Source organism: Fusarium poae, assembly GCF_019609905.1.
Source record: "Fusarium poae strain DAOMC 252244 chromosome Unknown contig_3, whole genome shotgun sequence".
Lineage (NCBI taxonomy): Eukaryota > Fungi > Ascomycota > Sordariomycetes > Hypocreales > Nectriaceae > Fusarium > Fusarium poae.
The window spans coordinates 649,119-670,796 of record NW_025408661.1 but is presented as its reverse complement, the minus strand read 5'-3'; the positions used below and the strand labels follow the sequence as shown (position 1 = coordinate 670,796).

At 40.5% G+C, this 21,678-nt stretch overlaps 6 protein-coding genes across 6 annotated transcripts; 4 read left to right on the top strand and 2 right to left on the bottom strand.

Annotated features, from left to right (window-relative positions):
- Window positions 1-840: 840 nt before the first annotated feature.
- FPOAC1_013801 (uncharacterized protein) lies at window positions 841-1,801 on the bottom strand (the record flags this gene model as incomplete). Its single annotated transcript, XM_044858142.1, has 2 exons — window positions 841-906; window positions 1,052-1,801. 2 exons carry the CDS (start codon window positions 1,799-1,801, stop codon window positions 841-843), a joined length of 816 nt encoding a protein of 271 aa, XP_044700966.1.
- A 1,763-nt stretch (window positions 1,802-3,564) lies between these two features.
- On the top strand, window positions 3,565-5,596 carry FPOAC1_013800 (uncharacterized protein; the record flags this gene model as incomplete). The annotated part of the gene is made up of 3 exons (XM_044858141.1): window positions 3,565-3,722; window positions 3,798-4,844; window positions 4,918-5,596. 3 exons carry the CDS (start codon window positions 3,565-3,567, stop codon window positions 5,594-5,596), a joined length of 1,884 nt encoding a protein of 627 aa, XP_044700965.1.
- A 2,401-nt stretch (window positions 5,597-7,997) lies between these two features.
- On the bottom strand, window positions 7,998-8,454 carry FPOAC1_013799 (uncharacterized protein; the record flags this gene model as incomplete). The annotated part of the gene is made up of 2 exons (XM_044858140.1): window positions 7,998-8,233; window positions 8,286-8,454. The coding sequence occupies 2 exons, from the start codon at window positions 8,452-8,454 to the stop codon at window positions 7,998-8,000; spliced, it is 405 nt and encodes a 134-aa protein (XP_044700964.1).
- Window positions 8,455-8,929: 475 nt separating this feature from the next.
- On the top strand, window positions 8,930-9,334 carry FPOAC1_013798 (uncharacterized protein; the record flags this gene model as incomplete). The annotated part of the gene is made up of 1 exon (XM_044858139.1): window positions 8,930-9,334. One exon carries the CDS (start codon window positions 8,930-8,932, stop codon window positions 9,332-9,334), a length of 405 nt encoding a protein of 134 aa, XP_044700963.1.
- Window positions 9,335-9,933: 599 nt separating this feature from the next.
- On the top strand, window positions 9,934-10,548 carry FPOAC1_013797 (uncharacterized protein; the record flags this gene model as incomplete). The annotated part of the gene is made up of 2 exons (XM_044858138.1): window positions 9,934-10,293; window positions 10,345-10,548. The coding sequence occupies 2 exons, from the start codon at window positions 9,934-9,936 to the stop codon at window positions 10,546-10,548; spliced, it is 564 nt and encodes a 187-aa protein (XP_044700962.1).
- A 744-nt stretch (window positions 10,549-11,292) lies between these two features.
- On the top strand, window positions 11,293-12,175 carry FPOAC1_013796 (uncharacterized protein; the record flags this gene model as incomplete). Its single annotated transcript, XM_044858137.1, has 2 exons — window positions 11,293-11,369; window positions 11,866-12,175. 2 exons carry the CDS (start codon window positions 11,293-11,295, stop codon window positions 12,173-12,175), a joined length of 387 nt encoding a protein of 128 aa, XP_044700961.1.
- Window positions 12,176-21,678: the final 9,503 nt, after the last annotated feature.

Below are 21,678 nucleotides of genomic sequence, written 5' to 3'. Positions count from 1 at the left end.
AGACTGCCTTAATGAATAATTTGTTGAGGCAACACCAGAAGGTCTGGCACGCTACGAAAAGTGGTTGTAACTGATTACACGTGCTGAACACATTTTGAGATGTAAAAAAAAAACCGTTTCAGTGTATGTCCAGTTCTGGCGCTTAGCAGTTCTGACAAGTGCCAACTCTAACAATCACAGCCATTTCTTCGATAGGTAAACAGTAAGACTACAGAAAGCAGACGTCAAACAAGGGCACTTGATGGTGATCCGGAATCGGAGGCTCCCAAAGGCGTATCCGGACCAAGTTCATCACAGGGGCTGGTCGTAACCACTCGACCATTAAAAAGCGCTTGTACCTGGTAGTTTTACTAATGTACGGTTCCTTACTTGACTTGTTATTATATGTTGCCTCTGCGCCGAAATCGACAAACCCAAACGACTCTATGGACAACCTAGTAAATCTTCATAGCCAACCTGAACCTTTTCTCGGTGTGCAGCCTTGTGATTCTTACCCGAAAATGGAGGTCGTCGATTGGCCGCAATGAGGTAAGGATGCGATAGTCCTAGCTTCTTGATCGTTCCCATTGACCTATCTCTACTGGGCTAATGCTTCGTGGCAAATATCTCCAGCAGCATTGTTGCGGTCACCTCAATCGGTGAGAGCGGTATTCTTGAGTGCGATATGGATAATTGATCTGCTTCGCAGGGCTGGGACGGGTTGTCAAAGCAATCTAGAAAGGCGTCGGTGAATTCAACAGTGTATGTCCAAATGTGATCCGGATCATGACTGGTTGTAGCTAAGATATTAACCTAAAGAGAACTGTTTTAGTGATAGAAAACGGCTGTGGGGACAGAAACCTACATTTGTAGAGGCTCGTCTTGTGCCCTGCGGCGGCTTCGGGCTCGACGGCGGCTCAGGTGCGTCTGAAAATGGGTCAGAAATATCGCTGACAAAGCTACGTCGCCGCCTCTCTTGTCCTAAAGCTACTAGAACTGGTATCAAGAACGGATCATATTGCCGTTCTCGAGGTTGCATTCGGCGTAGCCTTTTATTTAAAATTGCTCTCACAGGCTCGTTATCAGGCCATCGCCTGAAAAGCTTTCGATACCATTTGGTGTAAACTGTGGCTCGTCGTAGTGATTCAACATCGTCCAGATCTATGTAAGCCATAACCATGGATGGTTGTGAGTAAACACGACCCACTTTAAGGATTTCTAGGTGCTTTCCATAACGAAGTTGAAGGGATTCGAAGATTGAGCTACTCGGTGGCCTTGGACTGATGAGTTTGTATACAGTAAGGAAAACCTCAACAGCCCATAACCTCGCTGTGGGATCATGGAATTTTGTCTGCAACTGGTTCAGAGCGGTTTTGGCGGTTGGCAAGAGTTTTAATTGGCGGGTTTGCCGAGTGTTTCCCGGACCATTCGCTTCAGGTCGTCCAGAAACTTCATCGGGCATCCGAGTATGGTCCACGAACTGGCAGTGAAGTATAAGAAGATGCTGCATTGTCCATTGTAAAGGGCGAACGTACAGTCGTTCTCTATGTTCACGGACCAGGCCCTCTAATGACATTGTTGAAGAAGAAGATGGAGGATCGCCGGAACCCGCATAAGAAGCATTTCTGAAAGCATCCGGTAGGAACTGTGAGTGTTCCGCTTGTTGTCGTTTGGGAAAAATTAGCGGACGGCTGCCGGCTTTTCGCTTTAATTTCGGACGACATTCCAGCGGGCTGGCGAAAGGAGATCCGTGACGGCTGGAGCCGGCAGCTGGTGGCGTCGTGGGCTCTGCGGAAGGAAGTGATAAGGAATAGACTGTCATTGTTGCACCAAAAGAGTTTCCTAAATTTCCAACCAGGATAGTTGCCTAAGGCAAAAAAGAAAAAGTTTGGGTTAGGTTACATTCCTACTCGATTTTAGCCCCTATTTGTAGCAGCCATGTCTGGCTAGTGAGGTTTGGCCGAAAGCCGAAGCGCCCCGAGTATTTATCCGCAGCGCCCCACTTCGCCAACACCACTAGGGTGTTTGGCCAGCTGGCCCAGTGCTTTCTCGACGCTCTCTTCGTTGATTGATTTTGGGCTTATTCACCATGGTCAGACGACGTGCGGGATGCTTGCTTCCATTTCCTTCACGTTGAATCCTTGCTTGTCCCGGATGGCTGGCCTTCTGTATCTCTTTGGGTGGACTTATCTTTGCCTTCCGTTCTCCTTGACTGTCGAAGCTATGTTGTGTTTCCTTTCCCTCAAGGTCTCATCCCACGAAGCCGATTCTTCCCAGTCACTCGGCGTCATGGTTCCAGTTTTGGTGCTTGATGGGGAGAAGATGTCTTTCGACGTCTCAAGCCGGGGCTGACGTGGTTTTGAAGGCACCAGAGATTACCCTGGTCGCCTGTGCCTACAGATTTTGTAATTTCTCTGATATCTTATCAGTAAATGAAATCTTTTCGCGTTCTCCGATTCGCGTTTGAACATGCAGAGCATGCGTACATGGTCTGTGGCACGGCCACTTCCCGATAGATCCTTCTCATTTCTTAAAAAGTAAGGGCCCATTTCGAGCTACCCAGTCTACTCAGAGCTGAAATCGCCTTCGTCACCTTCCACCGCACCTCGTCTATATGAAGTTTCTATTGCAGCGCAGTGTCCATGATGAGCCCTAGATATTTGCAGGTCGGCTTCGCCGGATCTCGCCCTATATCGTTTGTAGTGACTACGTCAGGAGCATAAAGGGTAACAGCGAAAAGGGCTTCCAGCTCCAAAGGTGAACAAATTACAGCGGCGACTATTTCTGTATGATAGGCCGTAGGAAGGCAAGCAAGGCCAAAGCCGTATTCTCGAGTGTGACGGACCTACGAGATGTCTGAACGGACCCGAAAGATTACTAGAGTAGCATAGTACAGACACTGCATGCTGTTTATGTGTGCAACAGAAAGATGTTCTGTGACAATGTGAGCAGTCGTTAGCAGTCCCAACAGCTTTCGGAGCGGCACAGCAAGCCATACCTATCGTCCAGGAGGCTTCCCACCAGCACTCAGACAGGCCATTGTGTCGAAGATGCAAGAAATATCGAGTAGAAATTGCAACGGTTCTCTTGACCACATCACTGTAAGGCGGTATTTGCAGCTACAGTTTACCTAGAACAATCCAGAGTCGGCGCGTAAGGTTGGCCCGAATTCGTATAAACAGGTGTGAGTCCGGAGTTGTTTTTCCCAAGCTGCAAAAGAAGGAGAGCTTTTGATTAATTTGATGATTATCTAGTTCTATTGCACCGTCAATGTGAAGATATTATTAGATGGCCCTAATACTACATTCGTAAGTCTTTCTCGAAGCCTTATTCTTTCGAACAAGAGAACGACACAGTACATCTCGATGTGATCTGGCGAACCAGGCGGACAAGGCAAACAAGTTGAATATGTCAGACAAGGCAGACAAGGCAGACAGGGCGAATAACCCAGCCAAACTCCTATTTAAACTAAGATCCCTAGGAACATCCATTTTCAAGTTTGACTTTCCATTAAGCTATACTTTCAGCCTTCGTCATATTACCGTCCCTTCACCACCAATCCTGCTTAGTGACCATCTAGTCACAATGGAACATACCACCTCCTTTGCCCATCTCCTTCCCCCCTACTCTTCACTTCAGTGGTGTTATTTCGTTGGGATTATTATCCAGGTTGCAATTTTGGTCACCCTTCTGGTGGTATTGGCGGCGTCGCGTTTTGCAAAACGCCATGAAGGCAATGAAATGTAAGATCTATTGCTCGTACCTTTGCCACTGAATCTCGCTCTATCCCAATGGGACTGACCTTCTTCTCATCATAGCTCGACAGATCCTGAAAAGTCACAGCCAGGACAAGCTCCACGCATCGAAATTGCAGGTATAGATCCTACCTATGATGAAAAGCATCATGGACTATTACTGGGTGATAGTGTCGTATCCCCGACTGGGAGGCCTCCCCTACCTTCGGATGAAGATGATGACGACTCGTTCGAGATCATGGGCCAACCAGAGACTAGGCCGATCTCTCAAGATCAGCTCGTCGCAGAGGTCAAGGGCATATATGCGGGGCTGGTCATGGTCGAGACCAAATGCATTGAAGTTGATAATGCACAATCATCCAATACCGATGCCAACGCGAAGCTCAATAACGAACAATGGCAGGCGTTGATTGCACTGCATAGAACACTCCTCCACGAACATCACGACTTCTTGCTCGCCAGTCAGCATCCCTCCGCCAGCCCGGCCCTGCGCAGATTACCTTCCAAATATGTGATGCCTGCGCGCATGTGGAGGCACGGTATCCATTCGTTCCTGGAACTTCTACGGCAGCGATTGCCAGCCTCGCTCGAACATATGCTCAATTTCTTGCACTTGGCGTATAGTATGATGGCCTTGCTGTACGAAACTGTGCCTGCGTTCGAAGATACTTGGATCGAGTGTCTTGGCGACCTTGCCCGATATCGCATGGCCATTGAAGATGACGATATTCGCGACCGCGAAGTTTGGAGACATGTCAGCCGTCATTGGTACAGCAAAGCGTCAGACACGGACCCCGAGACAGGAAGACTTTATCACCATCTTGCTATCCTGGCAAGACCCAACGCAGTTCAACAGCTATTCTACTACACCAAATCTCTTTGCGTCCCCATCCCATTTTCCAGTGCCCGAGAAAGTATTATGACGTTGTTTGATCCTCTGTTGAGCAACAGTCCCACCGGCTTGAATCCAATCGATGCTTCATTCGTTCGCGCTCATGGTATCCTCTTCTCTGAGAAGTCTTGGGACCAGCTTGAAGACTCTATGAATGATTTCAATAAGAATCTGGATAAACATATTGCCAAGTCCAAGGAGGGATGGAAGGAAACAGGGTCAGTCAAGTCTTTTTATACTTGTCACGAAAACAGAAAATGGAAATCGATTCAGCTATACTGACTTTTGTAGATATTACATTGGCATCTCCCTTGCTTGCTCTCTCCTTGGTTACGGCGCCGAATCCAATGTCATTATGCGAGCTCTTTCCAAGAAGCCCGAGGGGACAGATGCTGCTATGGATGGAAGTGCGATTTCCGAGACCATGCCGGATGAGAGATTCAGGCAGGCTTACAAGTTTGGAGTGGCCACTATTGAGACGGTACTTGATCGTCAGGGAGATGTAAACACGTTACCTTTTCTGCACACGATTTTGATCTTCATCCACTACATGACCCGACACCCTGCGGCCATTAACCACTTGGAGGATGAATTTCCTTGGAAACTTACTGCTGTAATGCTCAACTCTTTGTTAGGATCTTGCGAGCCTGGATACAAAGTGCAAAGTCACACAATGCTGCTTGATAGTGATCAGTTGACTCGCCCCTTACCAGAAGACTTCGCAATGAGGGGGCTGCTCTACGCAGAGGGCTATCTTCCTCAGAAACGGTTCCGCAATGACAGAATCGACGACGACGAGAGATACTTTGAACTGGAGTACATGGCAGAAGAGCGAAGGCACCGGATTCTTTCTTTGGGGCTCAGCATTGCTACTTCAGGCCGCTGGCTGATTTGGGATGAGGCAACTAGCCAATTCTCAACGCAGCCAGATATTGAACCGCTCGCACAGGCAAAATGCGAAAGAATATGACTTGGGACAGTGGTCCGTATCCGCGAGCAGGTGCTTGATGTGGTGGTCCGATAGTCAGACCCTGCAGATTATCCTCGCTGATCAGGGCCACTGTGGGCCAGCGAACAAAGGCAAAGGTTGCGATCGATGTTCGATCAAGGAGAGAGGTACTAGGGCCTATCCGAGAGGCAGAAAGGCAAAGTAGGAGTTGTGGTGGTGCATCGTGGCCTGCAGTATAATCGTTATAGTAGAACGACTTTGTATTATAGCTAGCCCTGTATCCAGCGAGATTACTTGTACGCTAGTTTCTATATAGTTTATAATATAACATAATATGTTAGTTATACTGGAGTTATAAATAAGTCACTGTACCAGCCGAAGGATGCCGCTCGAAAGGTTACCGCTTAAATAATATAGTAAATTCTTAGTGGCCTGAATAATGAAATGAAAGTATGCCTACTGGTGCAGGAGAATGACCGGCTTGACTTACGCGGAGTCTGACAAACGCCATATCTGATAACTAGCAATGCCAGTACCAATTTTAGTCAAGATACCTCGAGCCCAATCGTAGTATACGCTGAATGAATGGCATAACATGAGCATATACATCTATTGTGGTACTATGTCTGAGTCAGGTATATATATTCACCCTGGAACAAAATCTGTATTATTCTGTAGTTAAACCTCGAATTGAAAGTATATTAAGCTATGGTGATTGCTTGTGACTTAATTTTGTCTTGAATGAAAGCCTTACCGCAGCCCCCCATCGGTAGTACCACTTTCAATTATGCCACTGCTTCGACTTAATAAAGCTCCTATCGAGAGTCCTGAGAATTACATAAGACATGTTATTACTAGATGACCCTAAACTGGCAGTATGTTTCTGAGATAGCCGTACTGGTAAAGAATATCGGCCAAAGAGACATACAAAGTTTCAAATCGCTTGGTATGGGCAAATAGGCCATCGAGAGGCTTGACAAGCAGATGCCTGATACACCATCAGAATTCGACCTGAAATTCACCAGGATAGTGGATCTGGTTATTAAAACCATTCTTCCTGCTCTCGAGAATCCAAGATAATACGTTTTGACCAGGAATGATCCGGCTACGTCCATTGTAGAGATAGAGATAATTAAGAAGACCGATAGCGAAAGCTGAAACTATGTAAAGATAAAACAATAGAGGAACTTCTCTCGGGCGGAGTGGGCCAAGGCTTGACAGAGGATGCGAAGGGTCTCCCATAGATTTATATGTTCAAGTCACTTGATACCACAGATTCGAATGGGCGATTGAGTGTCTTGACTAGAGAAATCTTTTCACTGTACATGCTGGCGGAGACGAAGGGGCAAGGCTCTGTCGGTGGGGATGTAGACACATGAGGCTGTCCATTCCTGGTCAATGTCACAACTCCACCTCTCTCATGTCCACTTCTCTTGCTCCCTCTGCCTCCTCGCCTATCTCCTTTTTATCTCTTTTTATCCCTTTCCCTCCTTCTCCCTTTTATTCTCTCTCTATTTCTCTCCTTCCATCCTCGTCTTTTCTTACCGAGTCTCATTTATATTCTCTTTCTATATAACGCCAAGCCTGATAGCCCGTCGAGTAATCTCGATCACTGTCGGGTGCAATATTCTAATCACAATCTGGTTATCGGAATGTCTTGTGTGAACATGTCATCGATCTCTATGTTATGGTAATCTCGCGACAGCAAGACGCGTTCCATTAAGGAATTGTGATCGTAACTTAGAATGCATGGGAGTAAACAGAAACGTCTTGACAAGTGGGAAATACCTTAGTACTGGAAGATCCCTGCACATTTCAAAGAGAAAGAATAATGAAAAGACAAAAGGATAAAGCCAATGATCGCATAGAAAGGATCAGGTGGTACCGGGCTCAACTAGCCTTTGAAGATCTTTGGTGATAGATCAAAGCTATAGGAATGAAAAATACAGTATCGAGTACATCTTGAACCATCTTGGCGCCCACCTAACTAGCAACTACTTCCATTCAAGACAAACCTGGTGATAACTTTAGTAAATTAGTCACCAATGACCAACGACCTGACTTTCTGCCGCTGGAGAGCTATCATCCCAGAAAATCGTATGGGTATAATTTGGTTTAGAATACATGGACCACTCGTTAGTCAGACTGCTCAAAAGGATTGCAGTGACGTTAGAGGGCATCAAGCGATGTCAATGCAGATCGGGTGTTTCAACTAAAGCCACGAATCGCAAGTTGCCCTTGCCGTTCTGATGCGATTTTTTGAATTCCTGGCACGTCGGTCTTTTGAGAATACGAGGCACAGTTTTAATTGCACAAATGGTTGTTGGGAATAGAAGCCCATCCTTGATGCTGGTGATTGACCTCTGACAGGTTTGAGACATCACAGAAGGAACCGTTCCCGCGACCATTCCGCTGCATCATCTTACACCGTTTTTGCACCCTCTTCCACGGGAGTGTTGTTCCAAGATGATGGAAGAATAGCATCCCCTTTTCCTTCACCACTCTCTTCATCATATGTCTTTCCCCTCGGACTGATTGCTTCGAAAAACGTTTTCCATCCATCGTGACATTCCTGTGTGCTTGTGGGTACTTCACGGCGTGATAAAGGCGGTGATTGTCCTTCTATTTGATTGCATGGAAGACTTGGTGAGAGGATCCCTGAGAGTGTCGTTCATCCTTCCATTGTTTTCACAAAAGTGCTGGGGTTTACGTCTTTTCAGGGGCGGTTGTGACGTATCATCTTCTCCTGGAGCGGGTACCATAGAGTCAGTCTTCCTCGAGTCGTTCGCGGTATGCACTCCCCCGATAGCTTCGCCATCGGCATTCCTTTTCTTAGAGTTTGGGTTATCCATAGTGAGCGAAGAAGGCGTCTCCTGCATTTTGATGTGTTGCTGCCTAATTTCACGTCACGTTCTAACCTTTCTTGAATATTGCGGACTCGATGAGGGATGATAGATATTGGAGGAGATTTGTCGAGAAGACTTTGCGATTTGGAAATGTCGACACCAGTATGTAAAAACATTGAGCTCCGTTAAATGTAGTGAAGATGCGCAGCCGGATCACATCATCGAGTGATCGAGCAGGACAATGGGGATACCGGAGATGGTCGTGCACAGATGAGGTGTCTAGAAGTACCTACCAGGTATTCAAGTCGGGAACGCGCCCCATTCCCGCTTCTGCGCCAATCACCTATCCCCAACCATCCTTGTCTACTGCCACCTCGGGAACCGTGCCCTCCCCCTTTCTCTCTCGAGGAGGTAAGTCAAAGAGTGAAAAGAGCCCTCCTTCCTAAACAGCCCAATATCAACTAGCAATCATCTTCTTAATTAGCTATCCTCTTCGCAAAAGTGAACAATGATGGAGCAGCTCGACCGCTTCGGACTTTACCTCAACCAGCCAGAGCCAGCGATCCTATGCATTCAATGCAAGTTCGCCCTCAAGGCCGATGGAGACCGTGTCTCGCGGCACCTCGGAGAGCGGCATGGTATCTCCAAGCTGGCTCGTCGAGGGCCTGGCTTATTCATCCGAGCTCTTCGCCTTCCAGACCCAAAGACACTGCCAGTGCGGCCGGATGGCTCTTCACCTCACCCTCACCTCCGCATCCAGCAGGGCGCCGCCTGCAGGCATTGTGGGCTCCGATCGACTAGTCTCGAGGTTCTCTCTCGGCACCTAAAGGAAGTCCACCCCCAGGACATCCAGCATAGCGGAGGACGCGGCTTCCCTGAGAGCCACTGGCTGCAGGAATCGCTAGCTTGTTAAACATGGATCACGGAATGATAGCTACTGTTGCGGTATCTGTCGATCAACCGCTCCGGTCCCCGAAAACTGTGTTCTGTTTAATGAAAGGCACGTTGGCTGGGGCTTTCTCCTCGATGACCGTCAACACGATAGCCCTGGTTTATATATAAATGCCTTGTCGACCTGCAGCAAGTCTCTGCAAATAAGGCAGACCCTGCAAACCAAGCAAACAGCACACTTCTCTCACCTACGCACAACTATCCTGTTCCTTCTCGCAAAATGCCCTCGTCGTCGCCTTTTATCCTTCTTTTGATCACTCTCATCCTCGCCTGTGTCTCTTATCTGATTTCTTCAGCACGACTTGTCTACTGGCGGCACCGCCAAGCACGGCGGCCGAGAACAGTAGACTCCTCACCATCACAGACTTACAAGGAACAGCACCCTAGGCGCTATCTTTGGCGGATGTCGCTGTTCATACTTGTTATATCTATGACAACATCAGCTCTTGCAGTTCCAGCCTTGATCAAAGGCGACCCTTACACCACGGTACTCGCAGCTTGGATTATAGTTGCGAATTGGTCTCATGAGGTGCACCAATCTCGATGACAAGATTAAAGCACATGGCTAATGAATCCACGCAGGCTATCATTTCAACGCTCACAGGGCGGAAAGGCATGACGATGTTCAAGCCCCGGCGTATCTGGTCTGGTTTTATCATCGCTGGGGCTTTTCTCATCGTCGGGGTTACAATCCGACTACTCGATATCTCCAGTTACGGACTCATAATCGCAAGGATATCGGACAGCGGCTACCACCTTTATTTCATCTGGGAATGGATCAACGTGGTTGCTGCGAAGGGACAGTTCCAGTCGGGAAAAGAGGCCGGCTTGATGGTGAAGACCTACCTTATGGCTCGTATTGTCTTAACTATAGCGGCCTCTGTGTTCTTGCTTTCATCGTCCAATGATTTCAACCTCATGGTGCGCAACAGACCACACGAGCATAGAGGAATTATCGCTGACATACTCAAGGCTACTGCTACCATCCGTGGTGCGCACAGTGTATTATATACCATATCGCTTGTCCCCGCAGAGTTACATCGGAGTCCTGAGGTTGAGGTCGAGCTGGAGTCGCACGGGAACAAGTCAACTTCACAGTGGCACCCCGACAAAGACCAAGGCACCCCAGATTACGCATTCCGCGTACCTAGTCAAGAAACGCTGGATACTGTGTGATCATATTACAGTGTCAGGGAGTCTCATTCTATTTTGTTTGTTGTATACTCTCTTGAAGGTCCCTCCTTTGCCGTTGGGTTCTAAACGTTTGCTTCAAGTCGACGAGGCTTGTTCAAAAGGCTACCTAGTCATGAATTATCGATCAACCTATCCAACCCTCCCGAATCCCTTGCCGCCTCACAAGATGCGCGTGGAATATATGGATGGCTGACTCTATAGACGCAATGCGGAACCGTAGGACGCCGTAGGTCCAAGAACGTGCGTCTTCCATACTACGCTCTAGGCATTCGGATGAACTCCTAATCGCAAGGTGGCCTTCCGACCTTGGAGACAAATTTGAGTTCACGCTTTTCAAGCACGTAATGATGTCTCCTTAGAGATAGATTAAGATTGCACACATTAAACGAGGTAGATTGGCAGGTCATCAAATAAAGCAACCCTCCCGGTCGGGCATTACGCTTGAACAACGACCCCGTGAAAAAGCTTTCAGGTCGCATTGAACATGTCAAGAAGTCCTTTACTCACTTCCTTCTTCACACCACGAACATCACCACAACAGTGGGATGAATTACCTTCTCACGCAGAGGCCACCGCTTATGACACAGGCACGGAGATGGTTTGGCATTTATTGATGTAAAGAGCCTGCAGCCCGGGGACCGCAAGCTCGGAAGAACATGGGTAGGATCCCCAAGTCCTTGCTATACAGAAGGATTTCGGTCTCCCTAAACTTCCAGTCCTCCTAATATGACCTCGCAAGGGACGAACCAGCAGTCTTCAACTGCAGGCGAGAGCGGTCTGGACACCTGTGACATCAGATGCAGGTACCACAAAAGCCAGCTACTCGTATCGTCGGAGGTAAGAGACCGAATTGACAGGGCCGACGGCTCGTTCGAAACACTGCACAACCTAGAGGTTGTATGCGTTATCATCTACGACCGACTACGACACGCAGCTGTCACACTACGTTGTTGGCTGACTCGACACCTTCCTCGTTTCCACCACTCCATCCTTCGGTCGGGAATGCGACGCACAGTCTGGTCCTACACCCAGTTCGAAAGGCATGCCCACTCCACCGCCGTCAGACTCGGCTCAAGAAACACCTAGAAATAATAGAAGGCGATCCCCAAATCGGCCTCGACAGGACGATCCCTGGGAAGACAACACGAGCTATGACAGCCCTCTCAACGACAACCAGACACCTACCGGTCCTGCAAGAACACTTCGGATGACGATCCCGACCCGGCCCTTTTTGAAACCTCCCTCTTTACCTCCGTCATCTTCCGCGTCTTCGAATTCAAGTCGTTGCTGATGTAGCAGTCCTGTCAAACGCTCCACGCTGGAGCTCCTCCAGAAGCCTGTGAACTTCGTCCCCACTATACGATCGCATTTCCGAGACAACATGCAGGAGACATACAACAGCATATCCGACATCGCAGACGGTGAAAAGTTCATTCCCAATGCAGCCCAAAAAGAATTAGAAGTCAGTGATGAAGAAATCCGGTCGAGATATTTGTTGGATCACCCTGACAACGAAACTCTGTCCTACATGGAGGAACATGCTGCTCTTGTCAAGATTAAGGAAGCTGCGGTTTCTCGTCAGATACAGGGAGCTTCAGAATCTGCCTAGAATGTAGACGTTCATGGGCCGCTGTTGGAGCTTGCTTTCAAGCGGTTTGAGTCGGTGAATCGCGAGATTCTGACACACGCGAGGATCAGCCCGCCCTTTATCCCGGAGATGCGAACGGATTCATTATACGATATAATGAGGTATAAGATGATCGTTCGGGGGACTACAGTGCGACCCTCGGCATCTACGGCTCAACATATCAGCCAGGTGATAGACGCTCTACCGCACGAAAAACGATCTATCAACCAGACGCCATATGGGCCCGTCGGGAACGATCCGATTGCAGTACCCATGGAGACAAAGATCGCAAGTGGGCTTATCGAGGAGGCCAGGATTCAACTTGCATTGTGGGTGGCGACGTGTCATAAGCGAATGGGTGCGCTCCGAACTAGTGAAGAGCAAATCATTACATCACCGATGATTATGGTTATGGAGAATGCATGGAAGCTCATGTTTGCATTTGATCAAGGCAATGCAATTGTGAGTAACATTACACAGTCGTTGGCTGTGGCAGGATAGCTAATCGGCCTTTAGCATATCGCGGAGCAGATAAGGATAGGCGAGACCAGCAACTTGGTCGGGCTGTACCGCATCGTTGGGATACTGAGGGAGCTGGCTCTGCGGATGGAGACTGAGTTTGTCACTTGGCTGGAACGATGGCTTGGGGTCGGATGACCAGCAGCCAATTCTGCAAGTTTTGCATACTGAACGAAGAGGACAATAGAGATGGTTTCGCAGATATAGATGTCTGTGGCGACGCTGCGGCTCCCGAAGCCCTAGAGTAATCCAGGGTTCGGATCAATTCAACGAGCATCAATATAACACCTCGTTGATAGATAATAGATGATTACGTAATGACAGGTGGGTTGATTGATAGAAGTTGATAAACAAACGACATTGATTGATAAATGTTGGTATCCGTTGATAGGTGTTGCACCCATATTTGCTGACAAACCAAGCCTCTAGCTGTTAATCCTCAGATTCTTCGACATCTGGTATCATGTTGCCCGTCCACTTCAACATTGGATCAAGATCCTGGATCACACCAGCGTGGTACCAGCTCCGGATGGTCTGACAGAGTGAAAGAGTATCGGCATGCAGTCGGTTGCGCAGAGGAACCACCATGTGACCGGTGACGCTAAACAGACGCTCGACCTCAGCACTCATGGGAAGTACAGTGTGTAGATCTAGAGCCATGCGTGATAGCCGAGGGTATTTTTGCCTTCTCTTGTGCCAGTAAAGACGTGGGTCCTCCACATGCTTATCGCCTGCAGCGTGATCATGCTCCCATAGTTCAAACTCATCCGGCTCAGTTGCCGCTGGCGACGCACATGGTGACAAGGAGGCTGACGTTTGCCCGCTGACGTCTCGCCTTTGCTTTTTGAAGTTTGTGAATTTGTTGGTCGAAAGACGAAGGGCTTTCCTAGGCGGCTCGAGGACGTCTTCAGCGTCAATCGGCAAATCTTTGTACTGTTCACGCCATAGGCGGTACACCTATTGCCTCGCTGGGTCGATCCAGTTGGGGTGATCTTCGTACCACCCGTCGAAAGCGTCCCAACGTTTCCCAGGATTCAGAACCGCGGCAGCGTAGATCAATGGTGATTCACCCGCCTTCGCGTAGTAGGAATCGAGCTTCTTCCACGCATTGTTGACGTTCACGACCAAATGATCACCTTCAGGAAGACCTGCCACGATGCCCTTCGCAGTCTCGAGGCCGTCGAGGAGAAACTCATATGCATCAAGGATTTCCCAACTTGCGCCATGAATCTGGTCAATGGCTTCCTCGCCAAGGCTTCGCTGTTTCTCGCGAGACTGGGAGTCGCCCTGCAGGGATTTGATGACAAGCTCAAAATTGAGAAGGATGTCATGGAGAGCTTGTATTGCCTCCCAATCACTCTCTTCCAGCCTATTGCCTTCCTGGAGAAAGTAGGGTTCTCTGACGCCCTTCCTCAAGTTGCCGCATCTTGTTCGGTTCTCAGAGTCGAAATGTGCCCTAGCCTCGAATATGAAGGTATCGTAAAAAGGCTTTAGTCGAAGCGCGCGTTGCATCATGTAGAATTGCGAAAGCCATCGGGTGGCATTGTCGGTGACAACCTTAACTGGTTTATGGGCTTTGAACCCAGAGTCTTCTGCTGCCTCTCGAATGCGGTGCTCCTGGGCCGAGATAAGCTTCCTCGTCCATAGGTCTGACCGATTGACTTCTTGACAGAAGTTGTGAAGCTTCCCAATGGGTCCTCTCTTCCTCCACTGCTCGTGTTCGCGCTGCACAGTAAGCAGGCCATCGTTAACATCCCGCTCGAAAGACTCATAATCTTGGCCGAAAAGAAGGGCCTTTACAACCAAATTTATAACATGACCCAGGCAGCGAACTCTGCGCTCTGGCCAATGAAAGCCCAGGGCATCCCCGATTTCCGCCAAAGCCGTATCGTTGTTCGATGCATTGTCGACAGTGAAATATCCGATCTTCTTCTCGATATCGTAGGAGCTGATGACTTCGAGAACCGCAGCGGCGATATTCTTCCCAGTATGCCTGCCATCCATTTCAGGCAGACCAAGCACAATTTTGTGGGGTTGTGCCTGTCGGTCGCGATATACGGCACTGACACCATAGAGTGAGAGGCCGTTTGTTGAAGTCCAGCCATCAAAAGCAAGATGAACTTGACCAGAGCTCTCCTGAAGCGTCTTGGCTACCAGCCCCTTGTTTTTCTCGTATTCGCGAAACGCAATCGCCCGCACGCTCTTGTCGCTGATGTGCGCGCGTTGGATGCCGACCGAAGGGCTGAGATACTCGAGGACTTCGCGAAGAAAGGGATGTTGCGCGGTGCGGAAGGGCAGGTTGGCGCTGACCATCCACTTGACCATCTTGCGTTGGAACTCCTCCTTGTTGAAAGAGGCAACCAGTCGATTCGCCATAGCTTGCTGATTCGCGTCGTTGACGTCGAGGCCAAAGAACGAAACGACCGACATCTGATCCGCCATGTCATGTGGACGTTTCAGAGTATTCGGTACGGTTCGCTTCGCGCTCGCGTTGCGCACGTTGTGGAAGCTCGAGAGATGTAGCTCAACGTTGCTGAGGTTTCGAGGGTCGTAGTGTGAGGGTCGAAGGTCTCGCTTCTTAACGCAAAAGCCGCAGACCCATGTGGCACTGTTGCCCGCCTTTGAGATATCGAAGCCGAACTTCCATACCCATTGTCTTGTAGATGACCTGCGTTCACTGAGGGTGTAGCCTTTGAATCGTTCGAAGACGAAATCATGATCCTCGTCAGTAAGGTCCAGGGGGTCAGAACCTGTAAAGTTGGCATCATGAGCGTGGGGATGAGGGGAGGCTGATTTGCTTCGCAAAGGCGTTGACGGTGTGGATGATGGAGCAATGGTGGCCGAGCTCTGCATTTCGTCAGGTGGTTGCTGTTGGCGAACGCGTCAACGACGCGTCTCGTTGCGCGCGAAATATCTTGCCTCGGTCCGCCCACCTACCCTGCAGTCCGCCGTCAACAAACATCAACTTCATCAACGTTGATGCCATCTCGTTGAATTGATATGTCTTGGCGAGTAATGAAATTGATTGATAGATATTGAAACATCTCTGACGCCCGTTGATTGATGGTTGATGCTCGTTGAATTGATCCGAACCCTGGAGTAATCCAGTCTGTAGTCGGCTCGCACTGAAGTGGTGGGCGTGTTCCTCACGATGGTCTTCCGTGACTTTGTCTTCATAGCCAAGGAGCCAAGACAGTTGTTTGTTTGGGACGAAGAAACAGGACAACACACGACTACAGTTGTGAACGCATTGGTATGTGCTATCGCTGTCAAGCAAGCGGCGTCAAGAAGCGGGAGTCCGAATAAAAGTCAGCGCATGAAAGAGCCTCCACAGGAGCCACTGGTTGCTGGGGGAAGAGACCATCAACCGAGGATAGTGGTATTCTTGGCATAGGGTACGACGACAGATTTGATACTTGAAAGGGAGTGACGGAGAGAAAGCGCAAGGGCTCAGAGTCATATCTCTCTATATTTTCCCAAGACTCTAAATATAAGAGAGAGTATAATTATATTAACTATAAGATTTTACAACATAGTATAGGAACATATTAAGTATTAACGTAATAGTGCAAGTTAATATTAAGTAAATAACAGAAAGATGTTACGGCCCAACAGGTCCTTATGCACACGTGGAATAAGCACCCCACTTTTCGCTCCAATCATCAGCTACCTACCCTGTAGAAGTCGAATGCACGCCATTCGACTTGCATATTGTCGAACCGACCTCGTTCGATTTGCATACCTCCCAAGTATATATACATTCTCTTAGCACTAGATAGAACTTAGCTCATCAGCTATCAACAAAACTTCTTTACCTGAATACGCCTTACCCGCACTATTCACTATTAAGAGACGTGACACTTCGCAACGCTCAGTGACAACGCCCTACGACTCTGCCAACATAAACCAGTACGGACTAATTTATCCCTTGGGAACCTTCACCCGTCACAATTTACTATTAAAACTATAAGTTAAAATACTAATTACTATAGGCCATTATTAATATTTATAGATTAATTATTATATAATATTATTATTATTAATAGATTAAATTATTAATTTTTAATAAGTAAGCTTTGTGACGGTTGTGATTCCCAAGGGATAAACTAGTCCGTACTAGGTTTATGTTGGCAGATGCGTAGGGCGTTGTCACTGAGCGGTAGCGAAGTGTCACGTCTCTTAATAATGAATAGTGCGGGTAAGGCGTATTCAGGTAAAGAAGTTTTGTTGATAGCTGATGAGCTAAGTTCTATCTAGTGCTAATATGCAAGCCGAATGGCGTGCGCTTGATAATATGCAAGTCGAATGGCGTGCATTCGACTTCTACAGGGTAGGTAGTTGATGATTTGGTGCTTATTCCGTAACAAAAAAAAAATAACCTTTTTAATTTTTAATAACCTTTTTAATTTTTAATAATCTTATTAATTTTTAATAATCTTATTAATTTTTAATAATCTTATTAATTTTTAATAATCTTATTAATTTTTAATAGGCTAATTCTTTTTAATTTAATTTCTTTTATAGCTTAAGGGTTTTAATATTTTAGGCATTTAACTAGTTATATTAAGTTTCCTATCTAATGTTATTAAATAAATTATTTATATTAATTTACTTAAGCTTTATAATAGGCTTATATAATAATACTTTTTAATCTTAAGTACTTTAAAATATTATTTATTATTTTCATAAATTATTTTATATTTTTAATAGTTAGGGTTTTTTTTTAACTATAATTATAAGGTTAAAGACTATTTATAAATAAAACTTATAATTTATAAAAATAAAAATATATTAATAGTATTAAATTTTAAGGAATTTACTATAAATTTAATTAAAGGGAACTATTAATTCTAATTATCCTATAGGTATAATATATAGACTTATAAATACTATTTTAATATAGTATTTAGGCATTTAATTTATTTATTAGTCTTAAGGTAATAAGCAGTAAATAGTAATAAGCTAATTAATAATTATTTAATAAGCTTTTATTAAAATTTTACAATAAATTAAAGTCTTTAGTTTAATATTATAATTTATAAAAGCCTATATAGCTTTTATATTTCATTTAAATAATAATAAACTATATTTTTAATATTATAAATTCCTTTATATATAATAATATATCTTATTTTAATTCGATAATAGGCTATAATTAAAATAGTAATATTTTCTTTATTAAGCGGTAAATATATAATAAAGTCTATTAATATATACTATTAAGCTTATTGAAGGGTAAATAAGGATTTTAATATATTTTATTTTACTTTTTAAGTTACATTAACTTTTTAATATATATATTAAGTTTCTAATCTATATAGATATTCTATTAAAAGTTAAAATTATTAAAAGGCTTAAATTAGTATTTATTAATAAAGTATAGAAAATTAAATAAGTAAATATTATTATAAAATCTATAGTAAAAATATATAAGTTAAAATAAGTTAATATCTTTAAATTAATAGCCTTTATATTATATATAGAAAATAAGATTAAAATATTAGGCTAGGTTAATATTAAGATTTATTTAGCTAATATTTAAGTATTATAAAGACTTTATATAGTATTTAATAATTTAGTTTTTATACTTTTTATCTTAAGGATACTATTTATTTATTATACTTAAGCTATATTTAATTATTCTTTTAAAAAAAATATATTAATATTAACTTACTATTTAGAGTTAATAAAGTTTATAACCTAGGCTATAGGCTTAATATAATAAAAATCTATAAAAAGTGCCTTTAATAAATCTTATAATTTAAAATAAATATTAATTTCTTTATTAAATAAGGAATTAATTAATTAATAGGTCTTAGTTTAAGGATAATAGCTAGTATTATATTATATAAGATCTATAAAAGTAGTTAATAAGGTACTATAAAGGATTAAGATTAATTAACTTAGTTTATTTTAATAAGATAATTAGTAATAACTATAGATATCTTAAATAAGTAATTAATTAAGATTAAAAAAGAAAGAAGTTATTATTATCTATATAGTTTAATAATAGTTTTTTTTATTTATTATTAATATTATAAAGTTTAAGTAATTACTTTATTAATTATATTTATATTAAAAACCTTATCTTAAGAGAAACTATATATAATTCTTTAATTTATATAGATAAATAAAGTATTATAAATAATCTTTAATAAAATTAAAAAGAGTAAAAATAATCTTATAATTATATATTAAAAAAATAAATAAAAAGTAAAAAATTAAAAATAATATTTATTTAAAAAAAAATAATATTTTAAAATTTTTATAGCTATTAATTATTAAGATTAATAATAAGATTATTTAATTAATTATAAAAGAATATATAAGATAATATTAAGAAGTTTGAATTAAAGTATAAAAAGAGTTATAAAAGTATATTTAAATAGAGAAATAAAAAAAAAGAAAAAAAAAAAAGTAAATAATATAAATAAATATAATATATAAAAAGAAAAGTATTAAGATATATTTTATAGATAATATACTTTTTAATAGTTTTATATTACTTAGAGATTTATTATAAAAAGATAAAAAGTAAAAAAAAGTAAAAAGGAAACTTAATTTTAATATTAAAGTTTTTAATTAAATTACTTTTAAGTTTTTAATAATTAATTATAAAAGCTATTTTTATAAAGAAAAATTAAAAAAATAATAAATTAAATAAAAAATAATTTAATAAAAATAAAAAAGAAATATTTTATAAAATAATATTTAATTATAAAATTATATTAATATAGAACTTTATTAAATATAATAAAATAGATTTAATAATTATATTATTATAAATAATTAAGATAATATTATATTAAATATAAAAATTAAAGAATATATTAATCTTTAAAGAATATAAAGCTATAATTATTTAGCTTTTAAAAGAATAATTAATAAAAAGTATTTTAAAAGAATCTTATATAGTTTATAAGAACTTTTTCTTTATTATTATAAAGAAAAATAAGAATTTTAAACTTATTAATTTAATTATTTAAATAAATAAAGTAATAATTTATAATAGATTTTTTTATTTAAAGCTAAAAAGTTCTTATTAGATTTTATAATATATATAATAATATTTTCTCTTAATTTCTTTTAAAAATATAATTAAATACTTTTAATAAAGATTAATTAAAACCTTATAATATTTAACATATTAATAGGTTTTCTAAAGATATACTTTTACTATAAAGAAGTATTAATTTAATAATTTAATTTATAAAGTATATATATTAAATCTTTTAAAATTTAATATTAAAAGTCTATTAAGCTTTCTTTAATAATATTAATATAAAAAGATTATAATACTTTAATATATAATAATAAAGAAATTACCTTAGGAATTTAATAATATATTTTAAAATATCTTTATAATATTAATAAAATACTTATTAATATTAAGCTCTTTAGGTATATTATTATTAAAAGAAAATTATAATTTTATTAAAAAATAATAATTATAATAGGCTATTTCTATAGAATAAATAATAAATTCTTAAAGAAAGCTAAAGGAATTAAAATCTTAAAATAGAAATAATATTAAAATATATTTAAAATTAGCTTATTTTTTAAGATTATTAAATATTATAGATATTAGATTTTTTAATTTACTTAAGTTATTAAATTTCTTTTAATAAAATTAAAAAGGATTTAGAGTTTAATTAAAAAGAGATAAAATAAATAATAATAAATAGCTTAAAAAAGTTAATTATAAGCTTTTTTATTTTAATATTTTTAAATATTAATAAAGATTTAAATAAACTTATTTTAATAATTAATATTAATAATAAAAAATATAAAATAGCCTTAATATAAATTATAAATAGTAAAAAGTATTTTATTTAATTTAAATTAAGGCTATAGACTTTAATTAAAAAGAAGTATAATATAATTAAAAGGGAATATTAAGCTATATTATATATTATTAATACTTTAGTTTAAAATATAGTTTAAAATTATAATATTTTAATATAAATATTTAATAATAAAATCTTAAGATAGTATATTATATAATTAAATTAATTCCTATAAAGTTAGCTTTTATTTTTAAATTAGCTTATATTTTAATTTTTTATATTTTTAATAAAATCCCTAGATTAATCTCTAATTAACCCTATTAACCTTATAAATTCTATATATAGTTTTTTTTATACGGCCTTTAATATAAAAGCTTTTATTATTTTAGCTATTTTAGCTTTATTCTTTATAATCTTATTTTTAATTAATTTAATAAGATTATTAAAGATATTATTTTTAATTTAAAATATAGTTTAAAATTATAGTATTTTAGTATATATTTAGTAATAGAATTTTAAGATAGTATATTATATAACTAAATTAATTCTTATAAAGCTTTTACCTTTAGATTAATTTATATTTTAACTTTCTATATCTTTAATAGAATCCCTAGATTAACCTCTAATTAATCTTATTAACCCTATTAACCCTATATATAGTTTCCCTTATAAGGCCTTTAATATAGAAGCCTTTATTACTTTAGTTACTTTAGCTTTATTCTTTATAATCATATAGCTATTAAGCTAGTCTTTAAAAGTTAATATAATTTAAAAGAAAAATAATTTTCTTAATAAATCTAATATAAAAATAATAAAAAGGAATAATAAAAAAGGTAATAAGGCTATAAGGCTATATAATTTAATAAGATTTAATAAAAACTTAATATTAAAATAAATATATAAAAAGAATCTAAAATAATATAATTATCTTTCTTTATTTTTATTTAATATAATAACTATAATAAAAGATAATTAAGTAATTAAATAAGATATTTTACTTTTAATATATAGTATATTAAATTAATCTAATTATAATTAAAATATTATTATATTATATTATTATATTATATAATTGCTTAAATTAATAAGGCTAAAATTACTATTTAATCCTTAAGGCCTTAGGTTAAGCTAGCTAATTAACCCTTAATAAGCTATATAATCTAATAATTTTATTAAAGT